Consider the following 20818-nt stretch of genomic DNA (forward strand, 5'->3'; position numbering starts at 1 on the left):
GGCTTGTTTTCATAGAGCTGGTTGCTTGTTTCTGTCGTGAGATCTGGCAATACTGCTCTAGAGTCCAGTGGCAGCATGCTTTACACCACGGCATTCAACACTTTACATTGTGCTTGGTGATATAAGGCTTGGATGCAGCTGCTCGACTATGGACACCCATTCCATGAAGCTCTCTATGTGCTGTTCTTGAGATAATCTAAAGGCCACATGAAGTTTGGAGGTCTGTAATGAGTGACTGCAGAAATTTGGTGACCTCTGCACACTATGCCCCTCAGCAGTGGTGCAAAAAGTGGGTATGCACTATATGCAATGCATAGGGCCGCCGCACAAGGGGGGCGCCAAAGTGATGCGTGGAAATTATTTCTCTAGTCAGCATTTTCTGCATTTAACAGCTGCGCATATAATACGACCAATAACAGAGGCAATCTGATTAGGCGCCACTGTGCTCCTTCACCTCCCCTCCTCCTGTCGCCCCACCCTTCATACACACACACGCACACGCACACACACACACACACACTCACAAAAGGCCCTCAATCACAACTGTTTTCATTTGCATCATGCTATCATCTGACGACAAGTAGCTAAAGATGGGGAGGCAAAAAACAAAGTTCTCCCGGGCACAAAAACAAAAACAAAAACAGAAAAGGGAGGAGGGAGATGGATAAAAATGTTGGGATGAAAAAAAGCATTTCAAAGTGGTTCAAAGACAGTCGGTTAGTTATGTCATAGAATTCTTGTATTTTATAAGTTCATGAACAAGTGAGATTTGCACACATGAACACGGTAAAACTTGAGAGTGTGCGCTGTATGTGTGTGTTTGTGCGCGCACGCATAGTTGGGTGGGGGGGGCCTAAAAAGTGTCTGCATACACCTCAGAAATTATATAGCTGCGCCCCTGCCCCTCAGTATCCACTGACCCCACTCTGTCATTTCATGTAGTCAACCACTGTGAGACACTGTCATTCCCAATCACTGTGGAATATTTAGTAGTGAGGAAATTCAACGACTGGACTTGTTGCTCGGTACCACGCTGGAATTCACTGAGCTCCTGAGAGCGACCCATTCTTTCTCAAATGTTTGTAGGAGCAGTCTGCATGCCTAGGTGCTTGGTTTATACACCTGTGGCCATGGAAGTGACTGGAACACCTGAATTCAGTGATTAAGATGGATGAGTGAATACTTTTGGAAATATAGTGTAGGTTCATTTAAAGATTGGATGACCCTTTTCCTGCACTTCTACCACAGAGAGATTTCACCTCTAAACATTTTACATGATTTCATTAAAAGCCCAGAGATAAAAATGATTGAATATTTCAGACTGTTGGGAACCACTTAACTAAACTAAACTATCTAACTGTGCATAAAGTGGTTGAAGTGGATAAACTGCAACCACTTTATGCACAGTTAGATAACAATATTATGCAACCACATAGCATTGCTTTGGTTTTCTTTTCTTTTTTTCAGCATTCACATTGCATTTTCTGCAGGAAATGATTTTTTCTAGTGACTTTGTGAATTTCTTGACAAACAAAACTTTAACCATTAGAAAAAAAATATTCATAACCATCTCAACCACACGTCTTCTTGTTTGGCTGCTTTCAGCACTGCTGGTATTTATTTAAACTCTCTCCAACTGATCTTTCTGAGTTAACTTCAACAGTTACTTCCTCCAAACCATCACCATGCCTATTGGCTATGAACCACAGGCTTTTAAGGTGGCAATAATTAAAGCATTACATAAAAAGTCATCACTTGACCAAGGTGTCTTAGCTAATTACAGGCCAATCTTCAACCTTCCTTTTCTCTCACAAATCCTTGAAACTGATCAACAGCAGAAGAATGGTTTGTTGAAGAGTTTCAGTCAGGTTTCAGAAGTGATCACAGTACAGAAACATCATTAGTGAAGGTTACAGATGATCTTCTCGTGGCCTCTGACAGTGAGTAAACAGCACTGCCCCTCAAAGAAGCAGCTGCTGCAAATAATTCAGCCGTTGCACCCAAACAGGAAATGCAACGCTAATCACAGGACAGAAAAAACAAGACAGGACAAGACAATTTTTTTTTTTTTTTTGCCCAACTGATTTATTAATGTTTGAATATAAAATCTTATACACTTAATTTGATAGTCTTTGTTTTTTGATTGCTGTTTCTTTGTTCAATTTTATTTATTTAGCCCCAAATCACATCAAGAATTATGCATTACTGATGTGAATATTATTGTTTTTGCTGCTGGTTGGTTGGTTTTCTGTGTAATTGCTGTAGGTTCTTTACCTTATAAAATAAAGCCACACCTTGAGGCTACTCGCCTCAAGGTGCTTTATATTGTGAGACCCCACAACAATTACACAGAAAACCCAACAGTGAAAACAACCCCCTATGAGCAAGCACTTGGCGACGGTGGGAAGGAAAAACTCCCTTTTTACAGGAAGAAACCTCCGGCAGAACCAGGCTCAGGGAGGGGCGGTCATCTGCCGCGACCGTTTGGGGCTAGTTGTTAGTTTGTTGTTCTTTGATGGTAGAGAAATTTATGGGATTGAGGTCCGAGATTGCAACAGTGGTCCTTCAGGATCTTTTAAACAGCTGCATAAATCTCTTCCTCAAAGATCTCTTCTTTGGCTTTTTCTGAGCCTCCTCTTGCATCTGCTCTAAATGATGGACTTGGTTCATTACGTCAGTAATGAACTGATCTTTTTCTACCATAGTCTCATCAATAGACTCCTTCAGTGATTTTAGAGCAGCCTGGATGGAGGACCTTTCCTGGAGCCACTGTGACCGTTCGTTTTCCAGGTCTTCCTGGGCCTTCACTGCTGCTGCGTTCATCAGCGATGTTGTTTTGCTGTGCTCAGCCTGAAGACGTGACACGTCCTCCTCCCTCTGAAGTTTTTCTTCTTCAAATTTTTTTTGTGCCTGGGCCAGCTCTTCCGTAAGTCTCTTAGTTTCAGCAAGCTGTTCTGCTAAGAGCTTCTCGGTTTGAATTCTCTGTTGTTTTTCATCAGTCACAGCTGCTTCCAATTGCTCAATTTTCAGTGAACCAGCTGTGTTGATCTTTTCTTTTTCATGAACAACTTTATAAAGCAGCGCCTTTGCCTCCTCTACCTGGTTGTTCACAGTTTCAAGGACTGCTTTTAACTTCTCTTTTTCTTTGAGCAAGACAGCCTTTTTTGCTTCTAGCTGTGCGCTCTCTCCTCCCTTTTTGCCCATTTTTCCTTTCCCTAAGTTGGAGGTCCCAGGAACAGATGATGTACACAGCTGTGGTTCTGTAGCCGTGACAGGCTGGGGTCTGGGAGGCATTTTCAGCTTGGGCATCACAACTGGCCGTCTGGGCACAGTGACAGGCTTCCCAGGGGTCACTCCAGGCTGGGAGCCATTACTCACAGCCTCCTGGATGTACATCACAGGTATCCCAAAGTCAAAGTGATGGACTGGCTTGTCTTTGGGTGTTATGTATACCTGTGTTTGTGGTGCCGGGGTCATGTCTTGTTTCTGACTCTCCTTTTTCAGCTTTGGCATCACAACTGGCCGTCTGGGCACAGTGACAGGCTTCCCAGGGGTCACTCCAGACTGGGAGCTGCTACTCACAGCCTCCTGGATGTACTTCACAGGTATCCCAAAGTCGAAGTGACAGACTGACTTGTCTTTGGATTTTGTGGTTATCTCTGGTCCAGGGGTCATATCTTTCATACCTTCCATCATCAGGTCTTTCTTTTAAGAATGATCCTTGTCCAGGGTAACAGGTCCTCTTTCTCTGTTACTGACTGTCTTGAAGGTTCTTCCACTTCTCTCAATAAAGATTTGTGCTCTCAGTTCAGTTTAGGTTCACTGTCGGTGTCTGCTGACTGACTTGCTGAATCCTAAATGCAGATGCACAGATTCTGTGGTCTATTTACAGGCTCTGCTCACTCCTTTGATCTGACAGAATTCTTTGTGTAAGCAAACTGATGATTCCATGTTGCCAAGGCAACATTAAGTAACACATGCAAACAGAAAAAAAGGGTTCTAGGCAGAATTTTTTTTTCAGAAGGTGTGTGTGCGTGTGTGCATATGTGTGTGTGTGTGATGCTAATGCTAATTAGCAAGCTAATGCTAATAGCTACATGCCTTCATCAACCACCTGATCAGCGAAATGAAGAGAACTTTGTAGCTGCTCCAGCCATCTTTTTTTCACACAGAGAACCATCTGCAATATGGAAGTTAAAATATGCAGATGAATTTTTTAATACAAAAAATTATTTCTTATCCAATTACTTGATTAATTGATGGAATAATCGATAGAATACTCGATTACTAAAATAATCAATAGTTGCAGCCCTATTTCTATCCAGAAAGCCATAGTCAAACAGTTTTCAGCACCAGTGGAGCTATGAAAGCTCTTCAAGAAAAAAATACAGGTGGCTGATTCGAATGTAGGAAGTGCTTTTAGCAGTTGTTTAATAAAACGTCTGGACTATGGGGGGGGGGGGGGGGGGGGGGGGGGGGGGGGGGGTTGTGTGTATACTTTTTACGTGATTTCTGCAAACCCATTAGTGGAAGGAAACGGCACTCTGGGATACATTAAATGCATGATATAAGTATAACTCTAATGGATTATATGCAAAAATTATCACTATCAATCTAATAAGGTCTGATTTAGAGTTCTGCATCAGTCCTACATACATAACTGACATGCACCTCAAAAAATGTAACTACACCTCCACAAAGACTGTGATTACTGCCTAGGCTCCAGACGGGCTTTCTGGTTACATACGCAGGCCCCGTCACTCAATTAACAAGCAGGAGTAGCATTTAGCTATTACCATTAGCTTGCTAATGATGCTTGCTAATTATATATATATATATATATATATATATATATATATATCTATATATATATATATATATATATATATATATAGAGAGAGAGAGAGAGAGAGAGAGAGAGAGAGAGATAGAGAGAGAGAGAGAGAGAGAGAGTGAGAGTGTACTGGCAAGAATTTAAAACTACTTTCACCCCTGCTCACAGGTAAGAAGAAATCTACAGCACAAAGTACATAGCTGTGCTCCTTAATAATTTGTCATTAAGCTAAATGCAAAGGACCCACTGAGGGAGGAACAGGGTTTTGTTTTTGGTATGTTTTCATTCTTCTTTTATAGAGGTGCTCACACTCACTGACGATCAGTTAATCAAGTGCATTTTATTAGCAACACCTGGCTGCTACTTATCTTCGTAACTCCTATGGAAGCGGAAGAAAACTCTGAAGAAGGATTTTTAATGAATTGTCCACATACCTCGATCTGAGTGGAATTTTTGGCAAGTTTTCACAGCAACAAATACATCATTCTTTGACACTGGATCCCCCTAAGATAAAAGGGAAAGAGAAATTCATTTAAAAAATTGCACTATAGCCATCAATGAGTAGAAGCATTCGGTGATTGTCATGTGTTGTAGATTTACGTTACTGCAGTTTTAAAAACTTCATTCAGAGGAAACTGAGTTAAATTAAGTGGAATTAAATTAAATTAAAAAAGAAACAAGGAAGCTCGCAAAGTAGTTTTGGTTGGCAGACTTTGGCAGTGGCATAAAGGGCTGACTGAAGTTTATATAATACAGACAGTGAGCTGTAATTTGTTGTGATGGTACCTGGTACCGTATTTATACAGTTTCTCCTGTGCTCATATGTGACAATTTAAACTAAATAAAAAGGAATATTTCAAGATCTCATTGAGTTTAGTGAGTTTATATTAATTCCAAGATGTTAGCAACAACAAAATACAGTCTTGTCACACAGTTGTTCTTGACTGATGTAAAAATTATCACTGATTTAGAAAAAATCTTAAAGTGGGTACACTCAGCTGCCATATCATATATTTCTTTGCACAGACCTCATACAAAATTAGAAGAACTGAAATGCAAGTTTTAACGCAGTATAATTGCACAAAGTAAAGTTGTACATACGCAGTGGGGCAGGTAGGTTGTAAACGTGGTAGCACAGTTGTCTCTCAGCTCTGTGCAAAACTCTGGAACTGCTGTCAGCTTTGGGCCATTTCCTTCCTCCCAAATAAACAAAGCAATCTGGAAAAAGCCGACACACATGAAGAATCCACAGTTAAAACCTTCTTTTAACTACATTTTATTAGTAACAGTACTTGTCACTTAAAAAGTAAAAAGGTGGAAAAATTCCGTGTTAGGAAGACAGTAATTACTATAAAACCTGTTCAACTTTAAATGTGTTTGGAAGTCAAACATATTTAAAGTTTGAGGACCTGGATGAGCTGTTGTTAATATCTTCTGGAATGTTCTGGATCCTTTAATAATTTCATCTCTCACAGACATGCACATAAACTTTAAATAACAAACACTTAAATGGAAAATGATGCATTCTTCATTGTCCTTGAATGATGTGAAAAGGGACACACATTTCAAAGTTTCCTAAGCGCAGCTGCACGTGCTCACCTTCAAATGTTTCAGAATGCAGCAGGCAGGCCTCTGACCTAAACTAAACACAGAGAACACACCAGGCTGCCTGCCACCGCTTTCTGATATGCTTCAGAATTTAATTCAAGATCCTTCTGGTAACATTCAAATCATTCTACTGCATGGCACCACGCAGATCCACTTATTGTACCAGGCAGCCGTGCTTTTGCTGTTTCAGCTTCTACTCTTGTTATTATGGCAGCTGAGTCGGTACCAAAAACTCACATTTAAAGACGGGCATGTTTTATGATTGACTCTCTGTAATAGCTTTTAGTTTTATTATTTTTTATTTTTATTATTCTTGTTTTCCATCTTGTTAAAGAATATTATTTACTTGCTGTTTCTAATTAACTTTAAAGCACTGTCTCTGGAGCTTGAAAAAGGCGACTGGACTTCTTTTTGTTTCTTGAAGACGTTTCACCTCTCATCCGAAAGGCTTCTTCAGTTCTCAACCAAATGGTGGAGAGACCCAGGTATTTAAACCCCTGTGGGCGTAGTCCCCTGGAGGTGGTTATGACCCTCTATTGATCATGTGCTTGAACACATGTGCCCAGGTGTGAAGGGGGCGTGGGTCATATTTAATCAGTGGTTTCAGTTGAAACCAACTTAGGACTCCGCTCCATTGTTTCCTGTGGCCTATTGAGGTCACTGGAACAAAGGTGTGAAGGGGGGTTGAGACGTCTGGGAAGGGAGCTCAGGACAGCACTGTAAGCGGGGGAAAGTTGGTGACGTAATCCACCTCCTCTGTTCAATGATGGTTGTTCACAGTGGACATAGATGGCTTCTTTCACTCCTCTTTCAAACCATCTGTTTTCCCTGTCCAAATGTGGACATTGGCATCCTCAAAAGAGTGCCCTTTTTCCTTCAGATGCAGATGTACTGCTGAATCTTGTCCTGTCGAAGTGGCTCTTCTATGTTGTGCCATTCGTTTGTGAAGAGGCTGTTTGGTTTCACCAATGTAGAGGTCCGAGCAGTGAAAGAAGAGGAGTGAAAGGAGTGAAAGAAGCCATCTATGTCCACTGTGAACAACCATCATTGAACAGAGGAGGTGGATTACGTCACCAACTTTCCCCCGCTTACAGTGCTGTCCTGAGCTCCCTTCCCAGACGTCTCAACCCCCATTCACACCTTTGTTCCAGTGACCTCAATAGGCCACAGGAAACAATGGAGCGGAGTCCTAAGTTGGTTTCAACTGAAACCACTGATTAAATATGACCCACGCCCCCTTCACACCTGGGCACATGTGTTCAAGCACATGATCAATAGAGGGTCATAACCACCTCCAGGGGACTACGCCCACAGGGGTTTAAATACCTGGGTCTCGCCACCATTTGGTTGAGAACTGAAGAAGCCTTTCGGATGAGAGGTGAAACGTCTTCAAGAAACAAAAAGAAGTCCAGTCGCCTTTTTCAAGCTCCAGAGACTACTATGACCTGGATAACTGAGAATCTACACAGACTTTAAAGCACTGTGTAACTACAGTTTTGTAAAGATGGAAACTGACATTTCTTCCTTTTGTTTTTTTTTACTTTTATTGCAAAAAAGTATAATTTAATCGTGTGGAAATGAACCTTTTCACAGGACTCTGTGCAATCCTGTGAAAAAATGAAGTACAACCAATGATTCACCAGCCTGTAGAACCAGCGTTAGCAGCAATAACCTGAAGTAATCGATTTCTGTATGACTATCAGTGTCTCGCATTATTCTGGAGATATTTTGGCCCACTCTTCTTTACAGCATTGCTTCAGTTCATTGAATTTGTGGTTATTCGCATATATGCACAGCTCTCTTCACTTTGGTCTTGACATTCTCCCAGAACTCATATGGTTTCTTTGGACGCAACATTGCAAAGCTAAGCTGCGCTGCCACATTCACATGAGATGGAGCTTTTGTTTTTTGTTTTTTGCAGTTTCTCGTACTTCTTATCGAAGCAGTAAGGGTGTACGTAGTTTTTCACAGGACTGCACTGAGTCCTGTGCTTTTTTCACATGACTGTAAATGCTGATTGCTCCATTGTATATATTCACCTCCCTGATACAAATACAGGAGCAGAGCTGAGGCATTGAAAAATAATAAAAAGAGCTGCAGAACCAAAGCTGCAGAATAGAAAGCTAAGGGGAATTACTGGAGCTTCTGAGCCAGGTGGTGAGGAAATGCTATTACTGTTATAATGTCTAAGGACTTCAGCTCAGCAGGCAGCCTGAAACACACTGACGTCGTTTTTCACAGAAGTTGTAAAGGCACAAAGTAGAACGGATCTAGAGCAGGTCAGAACAGTGGTTATCTTATAATTGATTCACAAAACTCCAAGAAAGTCTCAAAGTACCTCGTGCTTCAGATCGATGGTAAAATCTGACTTCAGTTTCTCATACTGTATCCGCTCAGTGAGTCTGAAACACATACAAGTTCAAGAAAGAAGGGGAAGAAGCAGAGATGAAATAGGTCCTTTACTATATACTGAAATGCACAATAGGGAGTCAAAGTTATCCTCTTAGAGCGTATGTTTTCAGTTATTTTGTGTGATCAGATTACACAGGAATTGAAAATTAACTAAAGCTCCAGACATCTATCAATTAAACATAACCAAAGTTTCTGCTTGTGAGGTTATCAGATATGCCAGTAATTTCAGTGAGTCCAAAGCCTAATACAAGATATATAAGACTTAATTAAAACTGTGACTGAAGCAACACCACACTAGTCCAAGAGTCCAAGAAATAAATATGGAGTATGAAATTAACATGACAGGGGCATTTCTTTCTTTTTTGGCATTTTTAGGGGGGATGACACGCATGTGGTCATATGGGTCGCCAACTCAACCAGGTGAGCAAGAGCAGCACCTGGACAGTTCTAGAGCTGTATAAAAAATGACAGCATGTCATCCTTTTTTTTTTTTTTTTAACTGTCAACTCTGACCTTCATTCCCATTGGTCCTTATTTTTATTGGCTGAAACTAGGTTCGCTTTTACACTATGGTCTGCTACATGTGTCAAAGAAGAGAGGCGAGCACCACGGTGACATATTTTCCTTCTCACACTCACCTCCTGTGCAGCGGTGCACTGAGAGCCCAGCCTGCTGCGGTTTCAGGGTAACCGAAGGAACCGGGGTCCTCAGAGAAGGCATAGTGGTGAATGATGGAGGCCTCATTGTCATGGAGACGCTTACCCAAAAACCATTCCTGTGAATTACAAAAAGGTAATTTTGTTGCCACTGCTGTTTACAACATCAATTATCATCATTATATGCATACACCAAGTGTAAACAGTCAGCACTGTTAGGGACGTGCTTTCGTGTGTGCGTGTGTGTGTGTGTGTGTGTGTGTGTGTGTATCTCACCTCTTGAACTGAATACCTGTTGAGGACCTTCAGCAGAGCAGACAGTGTGACCTTTGTTTCCTCCTCTATGAAGAATAACCAGGAAGCAGAATGGCCATAGCTGGCAAAGAGCCTGGGAATATCGACAGGGAGCCGTTGGGTTTTAGGTTTTACCAACATGAAATCATTAAGGTTAAATGAACTACTTAATTTTCTTGGTCTTAATCTTCATATGTGTGCTCAACACTTGCCGAGGAAGTGCAGGGAGGATACTCCAATCCCCTTCATACTGTGACAGCTCGTGGAGAAGAACAACCACCGGAACGCCCTGCATGAAACATAACAGCTGAATTTGATCCTCCATTTCCCAGTCACATGAAAAATACAGCACTAAAACCTCTTAGTTATTCATTTAATATGATTTCAATTTCTCTGCATGTGCATCTGTGTATGTGTGTACCTGAGTATTTGTTACTCCAATCTATCAGTGGTTTCCTAGTATGGACAGTACACGATCCCATAGATAATATAACATGTTTCACATACATATGACAACCTAATTCTTAAAAAGTCCAAACACTTCAAAGGTGTTATTAAATGCAAATTTTAACATCTATTGTAAAACAACAACATTTTATCAAATGCGGATTAAAATAAATGAACAAGTGAGGTTTAAACCCAATGGCTCTGATTTATTAGTTCTATTTATTCTTTAAAACATACATGTCAACTTTAAACTTAATTACAAAATGTATAATTAAACTTTTGATTTATTTATTGTAAGACACACCTTGTGGCCTACCCTGCAGTACCTTTGGACCCCACCAGGGGGATGCAGCCCACAATAACAAAATTACGTGTTTTTGGACGTTTTTCTTTTATTTTGTTTTTTTTTTTAGACATGAATTTTATTTGTTTGGACCTTAAAAGGCAAATTCTATTATCTGAAAACACAAAGACATCTGAAACATGACAAGAGGCCCAACTTCACCTGAAGAGAAGCGACATGTAGTTCAATTGTTAGGTTTTTATGGGGTTTTGAGTGTAGTAAAATACCCTTCTGTAAGTATTGGGGAAATCACAGTCACTTTATGGCATTTGCCATTTTTATTTCACACTTCAAAAGATCAGCAGCAGCAGAGCTGGGGAGCTACTATCTGATATCAGTCGCTTTATACAACCAGAACAAGCTGCTTCTTATACACATCCATAACCAAGTTCTGGTTTAGATTTTACTGCTCTTAACTCAATCTGTTCTAGTTTTGGTTTGCTGCCATCAAGGCAGTATGTTCTGTAGTAAATCCTAATCAGATTACATTGGGTTTACAGGGTTTTATAGGAAAAAAAAAGATTTAATTTAAAAAAGGAAATTAGTACAATTTCATTTTAATTTGGACATATAAACAGCATTTTGTTCCTGTTTTGCTGTTTTTTTTTCTTTTTTGGGGGGGGGGGGGGGGGGCAGTTGTAAATCATTATTTCAGCAATTTACTTCCATGCGCTCCTCTTCACTAAGGACCACCTTGCAAACACCCTCTGATAAATAGCAGGATATAGAATATGAACAGTGCCTATAGTGTAGATCAGGGCTCTTCAACTCCAGGCCTCGAGAGCCGGTGTCCTGCAGCTTTTAGATGTCTCCCTGATCCAACACACCTGAATCAAATGGCTGAATTACCTCCTCAGTACGCAGTCAAGTTCTCTAGAGTCCTGCTAATGACTTCTATATTTGACTCAGGTGTGTTGAAGCAGAGACACATCTAAAAGCTGCAGGACACCGGCTCTCGAGGCCTGGAGTTGAAGAGCCCTGGTGTAGATGATTACAACCTCAAAATGAGACTAAAAAGAGGAAAAGAGTTGATTGAGAGGCTTCCCTCTTATAGGGGTTCCTCTTCACCAAGTGACTCATGCAAAAGAAGTCATGAGACTCTTTCATGTAATTGCAAAAATGCAACTGGGAGGAATAAATGGGGCATGGACAAAAACAACTGAAGTCAAAGTCAGTGAGAAGATTAAGTCCATCAAGTTACAAATATTATTACAGAACCAAGACTAAAAGGCCTTTCAATGCCTGCCAGCAAGGAAAGTATTTCAGGCCTGCCTGCAAGCCTGAAAATCACAGTTACATCAGCATGTGTAAACGAACTAATGCAAGTACTGCTGCAGAACATGATCTATGACCAAAAGGCTTCATTTTGATATAATTCAGTGTTCAATCACATAATGTTCTTTGCTAGTGTATTAAATAAAGCCATTATCTGATCTGTTGCCTCTCCTTCTCCTTTATTTTGTACAATTCAGTGCTGTGTTGGGAATTTTTATCACTTTGATATCGGTATTTACTGTTATTATTTTTATCACATATTAAAGTATATTAGTCGCACACACACTGCATTAATGAACACTGTATTCTTCAAGGTAATTGGGGTAAAGGTAAGGCCTGTTATATCTGTTACTCATACATGCTCGAGGCCTTGGTGGGATGCAGGAACATCCCCCCAATGCAGTGTAATCTCTACAGTCACAGGGTCGTGACTCCTGAAAGCGACAGTTTCTGCAGCACTGAAAATCAGAGAGGGGGATATATTTTTTAGCAGAGGCAGGGATTTAGAGACCAGGAATGACAACATAAAACAGGAAATATTTATACAGAGACCCAGAGTCATGATAACAAACACAAATCTTGTTTTTTTTTTTTTTTTGGGGGGGGGGGGGCTATAGTCTTGCTGTTGTGAGATGTGGATGAAAAGGAGAGAACAGGTCAAATGATGGTTGAATGGTTGATAAGATTAAAAGGACAAAGCCATGCCAATGACATAATGGAATAAAAGTGTGCCAGCCATTACTAAACTTTTATCTCTCTTCATAAATGTTAAGTCATGACATGAAAAATGTGCTGAAATAAATCAAAACTAAGATGCTGATGATGATAATTTAGTGCCATTGTGACCACAGCTGTGTAAATATGAATTACTGCATGAAGATAAAAACTAAGTGTAAAAACAGACATTTTGTGAGAAAAGCTGGCAAAATGTCAGAATCAGGGTTATAATAGTTTTGGATTTTACATTATAGTTTAGTTTTAGTTAGTTTTTACTTTTTTTTCTCTAATTCAGTTAGTTTTAATTAGTTTTCAGAGTGGTTTTGCTCGTTTTATTAGTTTTTATTTTTGGTTTTATGCTTAGTTTTAGTTAGTTTCAGTATTAGTTTTAGTATTTTCATACTTAATCAGGTACGCTTTAAAGATACCCTTTAAAGAAATAAATTCAGCAACCAACTGTTCACAGACAGCAGAACTACATGCTAAATGTGTGTAATATTAAGGACACACATGAATATCAACAGGGAGAAACTGCTAACAATATGAACTCCAAAACTCGATAAATTCTACAATAAACTCCCAATAAAGTTCAGCCTCAGTGCAGCAGATTAACAACAGCTACATGTGGTGTTTGACAAAAACAAACTCCTTGAAGGAGTCAAAGCTCAAATCCAGCTGCATCCTGATGTTCTCTCCACCTGATGCTGCTTCTGTTTTGGAGCTAGCTTGGTTAGATGCTCGCTGATTAGACTTGCAGGGTCTTTGCGGCCTATGTAGCCTACGGAAGTGTCCGACCTCATGTCCGCATTTATGCATGTATAGCGGGATTGCGTGTGTTAATTACCTTGTGGTTGTGTGCTGGGGGTTTTTTGGTCCTCGCTCTTTGTGCTCAGTTTTTAGGGTGCAAACATATTTGTCCCTGTTTTTTCACTTTCTTCATTTCTTCACGTCCATTCCCATAGTTTCAGCAGCTCCCTCCAGGAATTTGCTGACATTTGTGAGTCCTTATATTGATGCTTTGATTATTAGTCCTGATTGTTATTATCTGACTGATAAAGTAGCCGGAAACGCACAAAGACTAAACACAACGTTGTGGGCTGCGTTGACCCGACGAGTAGTCACGTTTCTCTGGAGGTGCAGGCCGGGTTGTCTTGTAGGATGAGAGCGGTTTCCGTAGCTGCCTTGTGTGCGCTTCTCAGGTCTACTTTGATGTTGGTGTTTTTTTTCCTGACTAAGAAGTGTTCCGTACATCATCCACAACATCATCCACAACAAGACACTCGCTGCTATCTGTGCTATCATAGTAAAAAAAAAAAAAAAAAACACCACATGGGACTCTCTGAGGAGCAGCGCGGTGTGCGCACGCACGCACATGCGCCCCCATTTGCCCGACGGCGTTCCGAGCTTAAACTCGGAGAGAGGAAAAAAATGATTTCATATCAATCCACAAGACTTTTGAAAAAATAACAATATCTATAATTTCAGTTAGTTTTAGTTAGTTTTGTAAACTCACAATTCAGTTTTAGTTAGTTGTCGTTTCTTCCTTTTAATTTTAGTTTTTATTTATTTCAGTTAACGACAATGTTTTTTCAATTTCAGTTTTCGTTATTTCGTTCGTTTTCGTTAACTATAATAACCCTGGTCAGAATCAGCATTTAACCCCTTTAAACAGAGAAAATCAGCATTGGAGTAAAAGTCACTCTAAACACGCACTACACACAATCTGCCCTCAAACATCCTCTTTAATTCAACTTCTATCTCCCTGCAATAAACATCACATCTAGAAAGAAGCTTCTGCTTTATGCACTCATCTACCTCTCTAAGACACAGGCCTCATTTCCAACCACTTTCACAGAACCTTAGAAGAAACGTTATCGAGATGCACAAAGCTTTAAAAGCCTTTCCGCAGACCTGTGTGTTCACTGAGCCACAAAAAGATCAACTGGTTACAAAAGGTGAAAAAAAAAAAAAATCACACTCACTAAGAGTTTCAAGATCATACCCACACCTGGTGACAAAGTTAGAGGGGCAAGGTTGAGATGGTTTGGACATGTGCAGAGGAGGGAGAGTGGATATACTGAATAAAGGATGTTGAAGATGGAGCTGCCAGGCAGGAGGAAAAGAGGAAGACTCATGAATGTTGTGAAGGAGGATATACAGAAGGTTTGGCGTAAAAAAAAGAGAGAGAGTAAAAGTACAGCTGAGGTGAAAAGAACTAAGAACAACAGCAAAACACCTGCAAAAATCTATTCAACCTCCTAAATTTATGTGATCACAAAAAAAAAGAAAAACATTGAAAACAATTTCAACAGAATGACAAAGGAAAGGCTAACACACTCTCACCTACACCTACAGCCACTTCAGAATCACCAATCAACCTGGGAGGAAGCCACAGTACCAGGAGAAAGAGAAGGCTCCAACCAACCAACAAGGTTCAAACTCAGAATGCCAACCACTGCTCCACTATGCTGCCAAAAACACACACACACACACACACACTGTGGTGTTAATTAATCACCAACATACCAAAAAACATTTCAGGTTTTTAAGATGTAACTTTAGAAATCTGTTCACAGAGCCCCTACTGCCTGCTTTTGCCATTTATTGCTTCAGGGAGTCTTTCCTTGATTGAAAATGCAGTTGGGGAAAGAATCAAAGACTCATGCATGACTGTCGATTTCACAGTTCCACTTCCCTTCAAAGGAAAATAAACAACTGTGGCTACAGCACCCCATCATGTCCACAAACTTGTCATCTCATTCCACTGGTAACAATTTGCTTTTCAGAGCCACCCTGCAGGCACATACTATTAAACACCTACTGCATGAAAACAGCATGCCTGGCTTCCATCAGAGGCTCCATGGAAAGGAGGACACCTATTGGTGCCAGCTTAATACCACAACAAAGTAAAAATCTGTTTTAAAATTTACTGACATCCAATAAAAACTAAACTACTTACAGCATTACTGTCTTGCTCTTGCTGACACATTAAAATGCAGGCATAAGAACAACCATAAAAATCTGCCAGAGAAACCAGAGTAACTCATTTATGCACTTTAAACTAAGGAACCATGGAGATGGCTTCATTCTTTGCCCAATAACATCAGCGATGCTTACTAATACCAAACACAAACTGAGAAATGAATCATTATTCTAATCAGAAAAAAAAAATGACCATTTAATCATTCATAATGATTGTGTTAAAAGGAAGTGAACCACTGGATTTAATGACCGCGTATGGCAGCAATAACCACCAAACTGTGTTTCAATTATCTGCGGATTAGACCTGCGTGGTGCTCAGGAGGACCACTGCGTCCTGCAGTACTGCTTTGGCTCAGCCATAATGGGGTCAATATATCAGCATCTGCATTTGATTAAGGTCTGAGCTCTGACTGCATTTAGGTTTACTTTGTTTGTCCACCTGCAATCACTCAGCTGTGCTACAGGCCGGCAGGCTGCCGACCTGACACTGGCTGCTCTGCAATTTGATAAACGGGTGAATCAATGTTTCACCTTATGATTACAAATGATTTCACATGATTAACTTCCTTTATTCACTGTCAGTGTGAATAAAGGAAGATTATAAGGAGAATGTTGATATTTTCTTATGAAGGATGTATCCGAGTACCTTCTGTAAGACACATGTCTGAAAATGTACGGAACACTAGGAAGATCAAGACAAATCCCGCTAGATGTTACCTGCCCAAGTTGAGCTGCCTGCTGCAGGATCTCCAACTTCCTTTGACCACTGCGATGAGCATGGTAGGAGTTCCTCTGACTCTGGATCACTATCACTATCTCCTCCAACCCTGTGAAAAGTCATGCATAGAATATGTATACTGACGGCCAGACAGGAAGGCAAAGAGAAAGTGTTAGGCTAAGAACTGCGCTAGTGTTTTTCTTCAAATTTCATATAATCAAACTGTCAACAATATTTATGTACGCCAATCAAGCAAAACATTATGACCACCTGTCTAATATTGTGTTGGACGTGTCAAAGTAACTTCCACATGGATGGCAGGACCCAAGTTTTTCCAGCAGAACATTGCCCAAAGCGTCACACTGCCTCTGCCAACCTGCGTCCTTCCCATAATGCAACCTGATGCTGCACATGTACCCGCCCATCCACGTGATATAAAGAAAATGTGAGCCATCTTCCTCCATTGCTCCGTGGTCGAGTTCTGATGCTTACGTGCCCATTGTTGGTGCTTTCGTGGTGGACAGGGGTCAGCATGGGCACCCTGACTCGTCTGTGGCTTTGCATTGTGTAGTTTGAAACCTTTGTATCAGAACCAGCATTAACATTTTCAGCGATCTGAGCTACAGTAGCTCGTCTGTTGGATTGGACCACATGGGCCAGCCTTCGTTCCCCATGTGCACTGATGAACCTTGGCCACCCATGACCCTGTTACTGGTTCACCCCTGTTCCTTCCTTGGACCACTTTTGGTAGATACTGACCCCTGCTGAGCAGGAATGACCCACAAGAGCTGCAGTTTTGGAAATGCTCTGACCCAGTCATGTAGCCATCACAGTTTGGCCCTTGGCAAACTCGCTCAAATCCTTACACCTGCCTGTTTTTCTTCTTCTTCTAACACATCAACTTTGAGGACAAAACGTTCCCTTGCTCCCTAATATATCCCACCCACTAACAGGTGTCATGATGAAGAGATGATCTTTGTTATCCACTTCACCAGTCAGTGGTCATAATGTTATGCTTGATCGGCGTAAGTATGCTCTAAGCCCTCCTCACATTAGATTTAATTGTTGTAATGAATTCAGTTGAGATTTTCATTCTTACTCTACAAGTACACAGCAGTAACAGTAATTGAGATTTCATGTTAGACATAAGAAAAAAAGAATATGACAGATGCATCCTTCTAATATGCACTATAAAACTGATTTACTTTCCTTAATCGTATAGTACAAAAATGATCACCCCTCACTCACCAACAGAGCTCTGAGCCGAGTGTTTCCTGTGCTCTGCTGCCTGTGAACATTGTCAGAGAGATTCACATAAACACACTGCTGTGGCACATGACAAAGCATTAATTACAGCAAGAATCGAAAGGGTAGCACTCACATTAGCAGGTCCTGCGTGTTTTTCTCCAGCAAAGGCACCTTAGTGTGGAAAGAAAAAAGACACACTATCAAGAAGACCCAGCAATTATTTGAGAGTAGACAAATAATACTTTTTGAGTTTAAATTAAACCAGTATCTACACTCAAGAGCCAGTTTATTTGGCGCACCTGTTATGCTGTTCATCCATATAAATATCTAATCAGCCAATCACATGGCAGCAATTCAATTTATTTATTTAAACACGTAAACATGGTCAAGATGACCTGTTTAAGTTTAAACTGAGTATCAGAATGAGGAAGGTGGCATGGGTGGGCTTTTCTGAGCATTTCAGAAACTGCTGATCCACTGGGATTTTCCCACATAAAACATCTCCAAGGTTTTTACTTTGAATGATGTGATAAGGAGAAAATATCCAGTGAGCAGCAGTTCTTTGAGAGAAAATGCCTTGCTGGTGTCAGAAAAGAATGGCCAGACTGCTACGAGCTGATAGGAAGGCAACTCAAATAACCACCTGTTAGAATCTATGTACGCAGAAAAGCACACGGACTCACCAAAATTGAGCCACAGAACACTGGAAAAATGGATGGATGGATGGATGGACATGAAACACAGATCCATTGTGCCTTGGATGTAAAGGATGCACCCCCTCCTAATAGTTAGAGGCCATGCATTTGTCCCCTTGATCAAAAGAGGAAGCAAGAAACAAAATGACTCAGCTCAATCACTGAATCCTTTGTAGTAAACATATTATACCTGCCAAACACATGTGCAGGCAGGTTGATCACAGTGAAGGAGCCATTTTATCCTGGCCACAACCTTTTCACACTACTGCCCTCTGGAAGGTGCTACAAAGGAACAAGGGCCTGTACTTCCAGACTACAGAAAACCGTCGATCTAAATGATGTCCAAGTGGGAACTCTTTCTCATAACATTGTGCACTGCTTCCACTCAGAGCATCCTGTGCAATATCACTAAGCACTGTACAAGGGATATGTAATTCCTGTGTGTGTGTGTATTGTGTATATTTATACTTTACATTAAAATTATTTTATATATATATATATATATATATATATATATATATATATATATATATATATATATATATATATATATATATATATATATTTGCTATCAAAAGACACATTTTGAATAAATCTGCATATCTGAGTCCAAAAATAAAGGTGTTACCAAATATTAAGTATAAAATGTTCAAAAATTAAAACTTTCGTGCCACATGAATGCAGGGGTATTACTAAATAATAATACCAAGGTTTTGTTACATTTATTTGTTTTATAGAAATAAACTAAAACTGTTGATGTATTTATTTATTTATCGACAACAAAACAAACATTTATGAAGTGGAGGGAAAAATAATAATCAGCATTTAGCAGCCTGGTATCTTTGAAAATATAAACGCTAGCTTCTGTTTCATTTGAAGTCCTGTCCTTTCCGCTTCTGAATTTCAAAATAAAGCTGTGCAAACTATTTCCCATTTTTTATTCTTAAAAAGCCATTATGATTTTGCTAACTTAACAGGTGACAAGCTGAAAAAATTGCTTTTCCAAAAATTTAACGCACTGCTTCGTAACGTTATATTTCACTAACTACAATTCGAAAAGACAAATTAAACTCACTTCCGGCCGCAGTCGCAGTGTATCCAGCTTTGTGTAGCGGGTAAGCTAACACTACGTCTTCCTCGGTTCCCTTCACTTACCGAGACAAATAAGAAGCACAGCGACCAGTTTGCATGCGTAAACCACATCATGGTGTGACATGTCTCCCAGTGCTGCTGCTTTAATCACCGTGTTTTCATGGCGAACTGGAGAAATCAGGTTTGCTACATCCCTGTACTGAATGTGTGAGCGTTCAAGGAGTGCGAGTTAGTGCGGTGCTATAGCGACCTCTAGCGGACAATGAATGAGTAATTTGTAGAAACAAGATGTAAATGATTTTATATTTGGCCATAATAAATATTAATTTTGCCCAAATAATTGTACTTTTTACTCAACTACAGTTATTTGACAGCTATACTACAGTCGTGGGGAAAAAAGAAAGTATGCCCTCTTTCAATCTAAGGTTTTACCTGTCAGGATCTAATCCGGTCCTCTGCTTCCATAGGAATCGAGAGAAAGTAGCAGCCAGATGCTGCTAATCAATTGCTGTTTATTAAACAAGTGTGACCACCTTTTGGCAGGTTGCGGGTCTGGTGCATTCAGGTGTGTGTTAACACAATGCAGAGAAGGAAAGAGGTCAACATCGATTTTAGATATGCAATTGTTGCTCGCCATCAATGTGGGAAGGGTGATAAGGTCATTTCCAAACACTCTGAAGTCCATCATTCTACAGTGAGAAAGTGTCATGATCCTCCTGTGCTGGCTCACCCTTTATCTCCCTCTCCTCTCCTCTCTTTTCTCTCTCTCTCCTCTGTGTGTGTGTGTGTGTGTCTGTGTGTATGTGTGCCTGTGTGTGATATAACCCCCACCTTGTATTTTAGTGGTGAGCCTTCCTCTGTTTCCTGCCCTTGGAGTCCTTAAGTCTGCACCAGAGGTTGTGACAGATTATTCACAAGAGGAAAACATTCAAGACATTGGCCAGTCTTTTTAGGAGTGGATGTCTCAACAAATTCACCCCAAGGTGAGGTTATGAAATGCTCAAGAAATTGCAAAAAAAAATTTAATTAAAAAAAAAAAAGTTACATGTCAGACTCTACAGGCCTCAGCATGTTAAAGTGTCAAAGTCCATGGCAGCACGATTGGAGCAAAGACTGAACAAGTATGGCTTGTTTTACCTGAAGAAAAAAGTCTCTTCTCTCTCAAAGGAACGCGGCAGCACAGCTTAGGTTTACAAAGCTGCATCTGAACAAACCACAAGTTTTCTGAAACAAAGTCCTTTGGACAGATGAGACCAAAGATGTTTGGCCATAATACATAGCACCATGTTTGGAGAAAACCAAACACAGCATATCAGCACAATGATATCAAGCACGGTGGTGGAGGGGTGATGAATTGGGCTTGTTTTGCAGCCACTGAATCAACCACGAACTCCTCGGTACACCAAAGTATTCTAGAATCAAACCTGACAGCTAAGCTTAGCCAAAATGGGGTCATGCAAAGAACAATGATCCCAAACACAGCAGCAAATCTACAAC

The 20818-nt window shown here is 40.4% G+C and overlaps 1 protein-coding gene across 3 annotated transcripts in view; it reads right to left on the reverse strand.

Annotated features, from left to right (window-relative positions):
• The window catches only part of b3glctb (beta 3-glucosyltransferase b), a 33104-nt gene extending 13566 nt beyond the window's left edge, over positions 1-19538 (reverse strand). The window contains exons 1-11 of one of the 3 annotated variants that reach the window (XM_030745652.1): positions 19385-19538; positions 18218-18344; positions 17668-17705; positions 17535-17574; positions 16286-16395; positions 10017-10093; positions 9787-9898; positions 9493-9629; positions 8781-8844; positions 5936-6052; positions 5269-5338 (exon numbers count right to left, since the gene is read on the reverse strand). In XM_030745652.1, coding sequence (XP_030601512.1) covers positions 5269-5338; positions 5936-6052; positions 8781-8844; positions 9493-9629; positions 9787-9898; positions 10017-10093; positions 16286-16395; positions 17535-17574; positions 17668-17705; positions 18218-18344; positions 19385-19435 — 943 coding nt within the window. In that variant the 5' untranslated portion in view covers positions 19436-19538. Of the gene's footprint in view, positions 1-5268; positions 5339-5935; positions 6053-8780; positions 8845-9492; positions 9630-9786; positions 9899-10016; positions 10094-16285; positions 16396-17534; positions 17575-17667; positions 17706-18217; positions 18345-19304 lie in introns of all 3 variants that reach the window. The other 2 variants (XM_030745653.1, XM_030745654.1) reach the window with 2 other exon arrangements.
• Positions 19539-20818: the final 1280 nt, after the last annotated feature.

This window comes from Archocentrus centrarchus, chromosome 14 (genome assembly GCF_007364275.1).
Source record: "Archocentrus centrarchus isolate MPI-CPG fArcCen1 chromosome 14, fArcCen1, whole genome shotgun sequence".
Classification (NCBI taxonomy): Eukaryota; Metazoa; Chordata; class Actinopteri; order Cichliformes; family Cichlidae; genus Archocentrus; species Archocentrus centrarchus.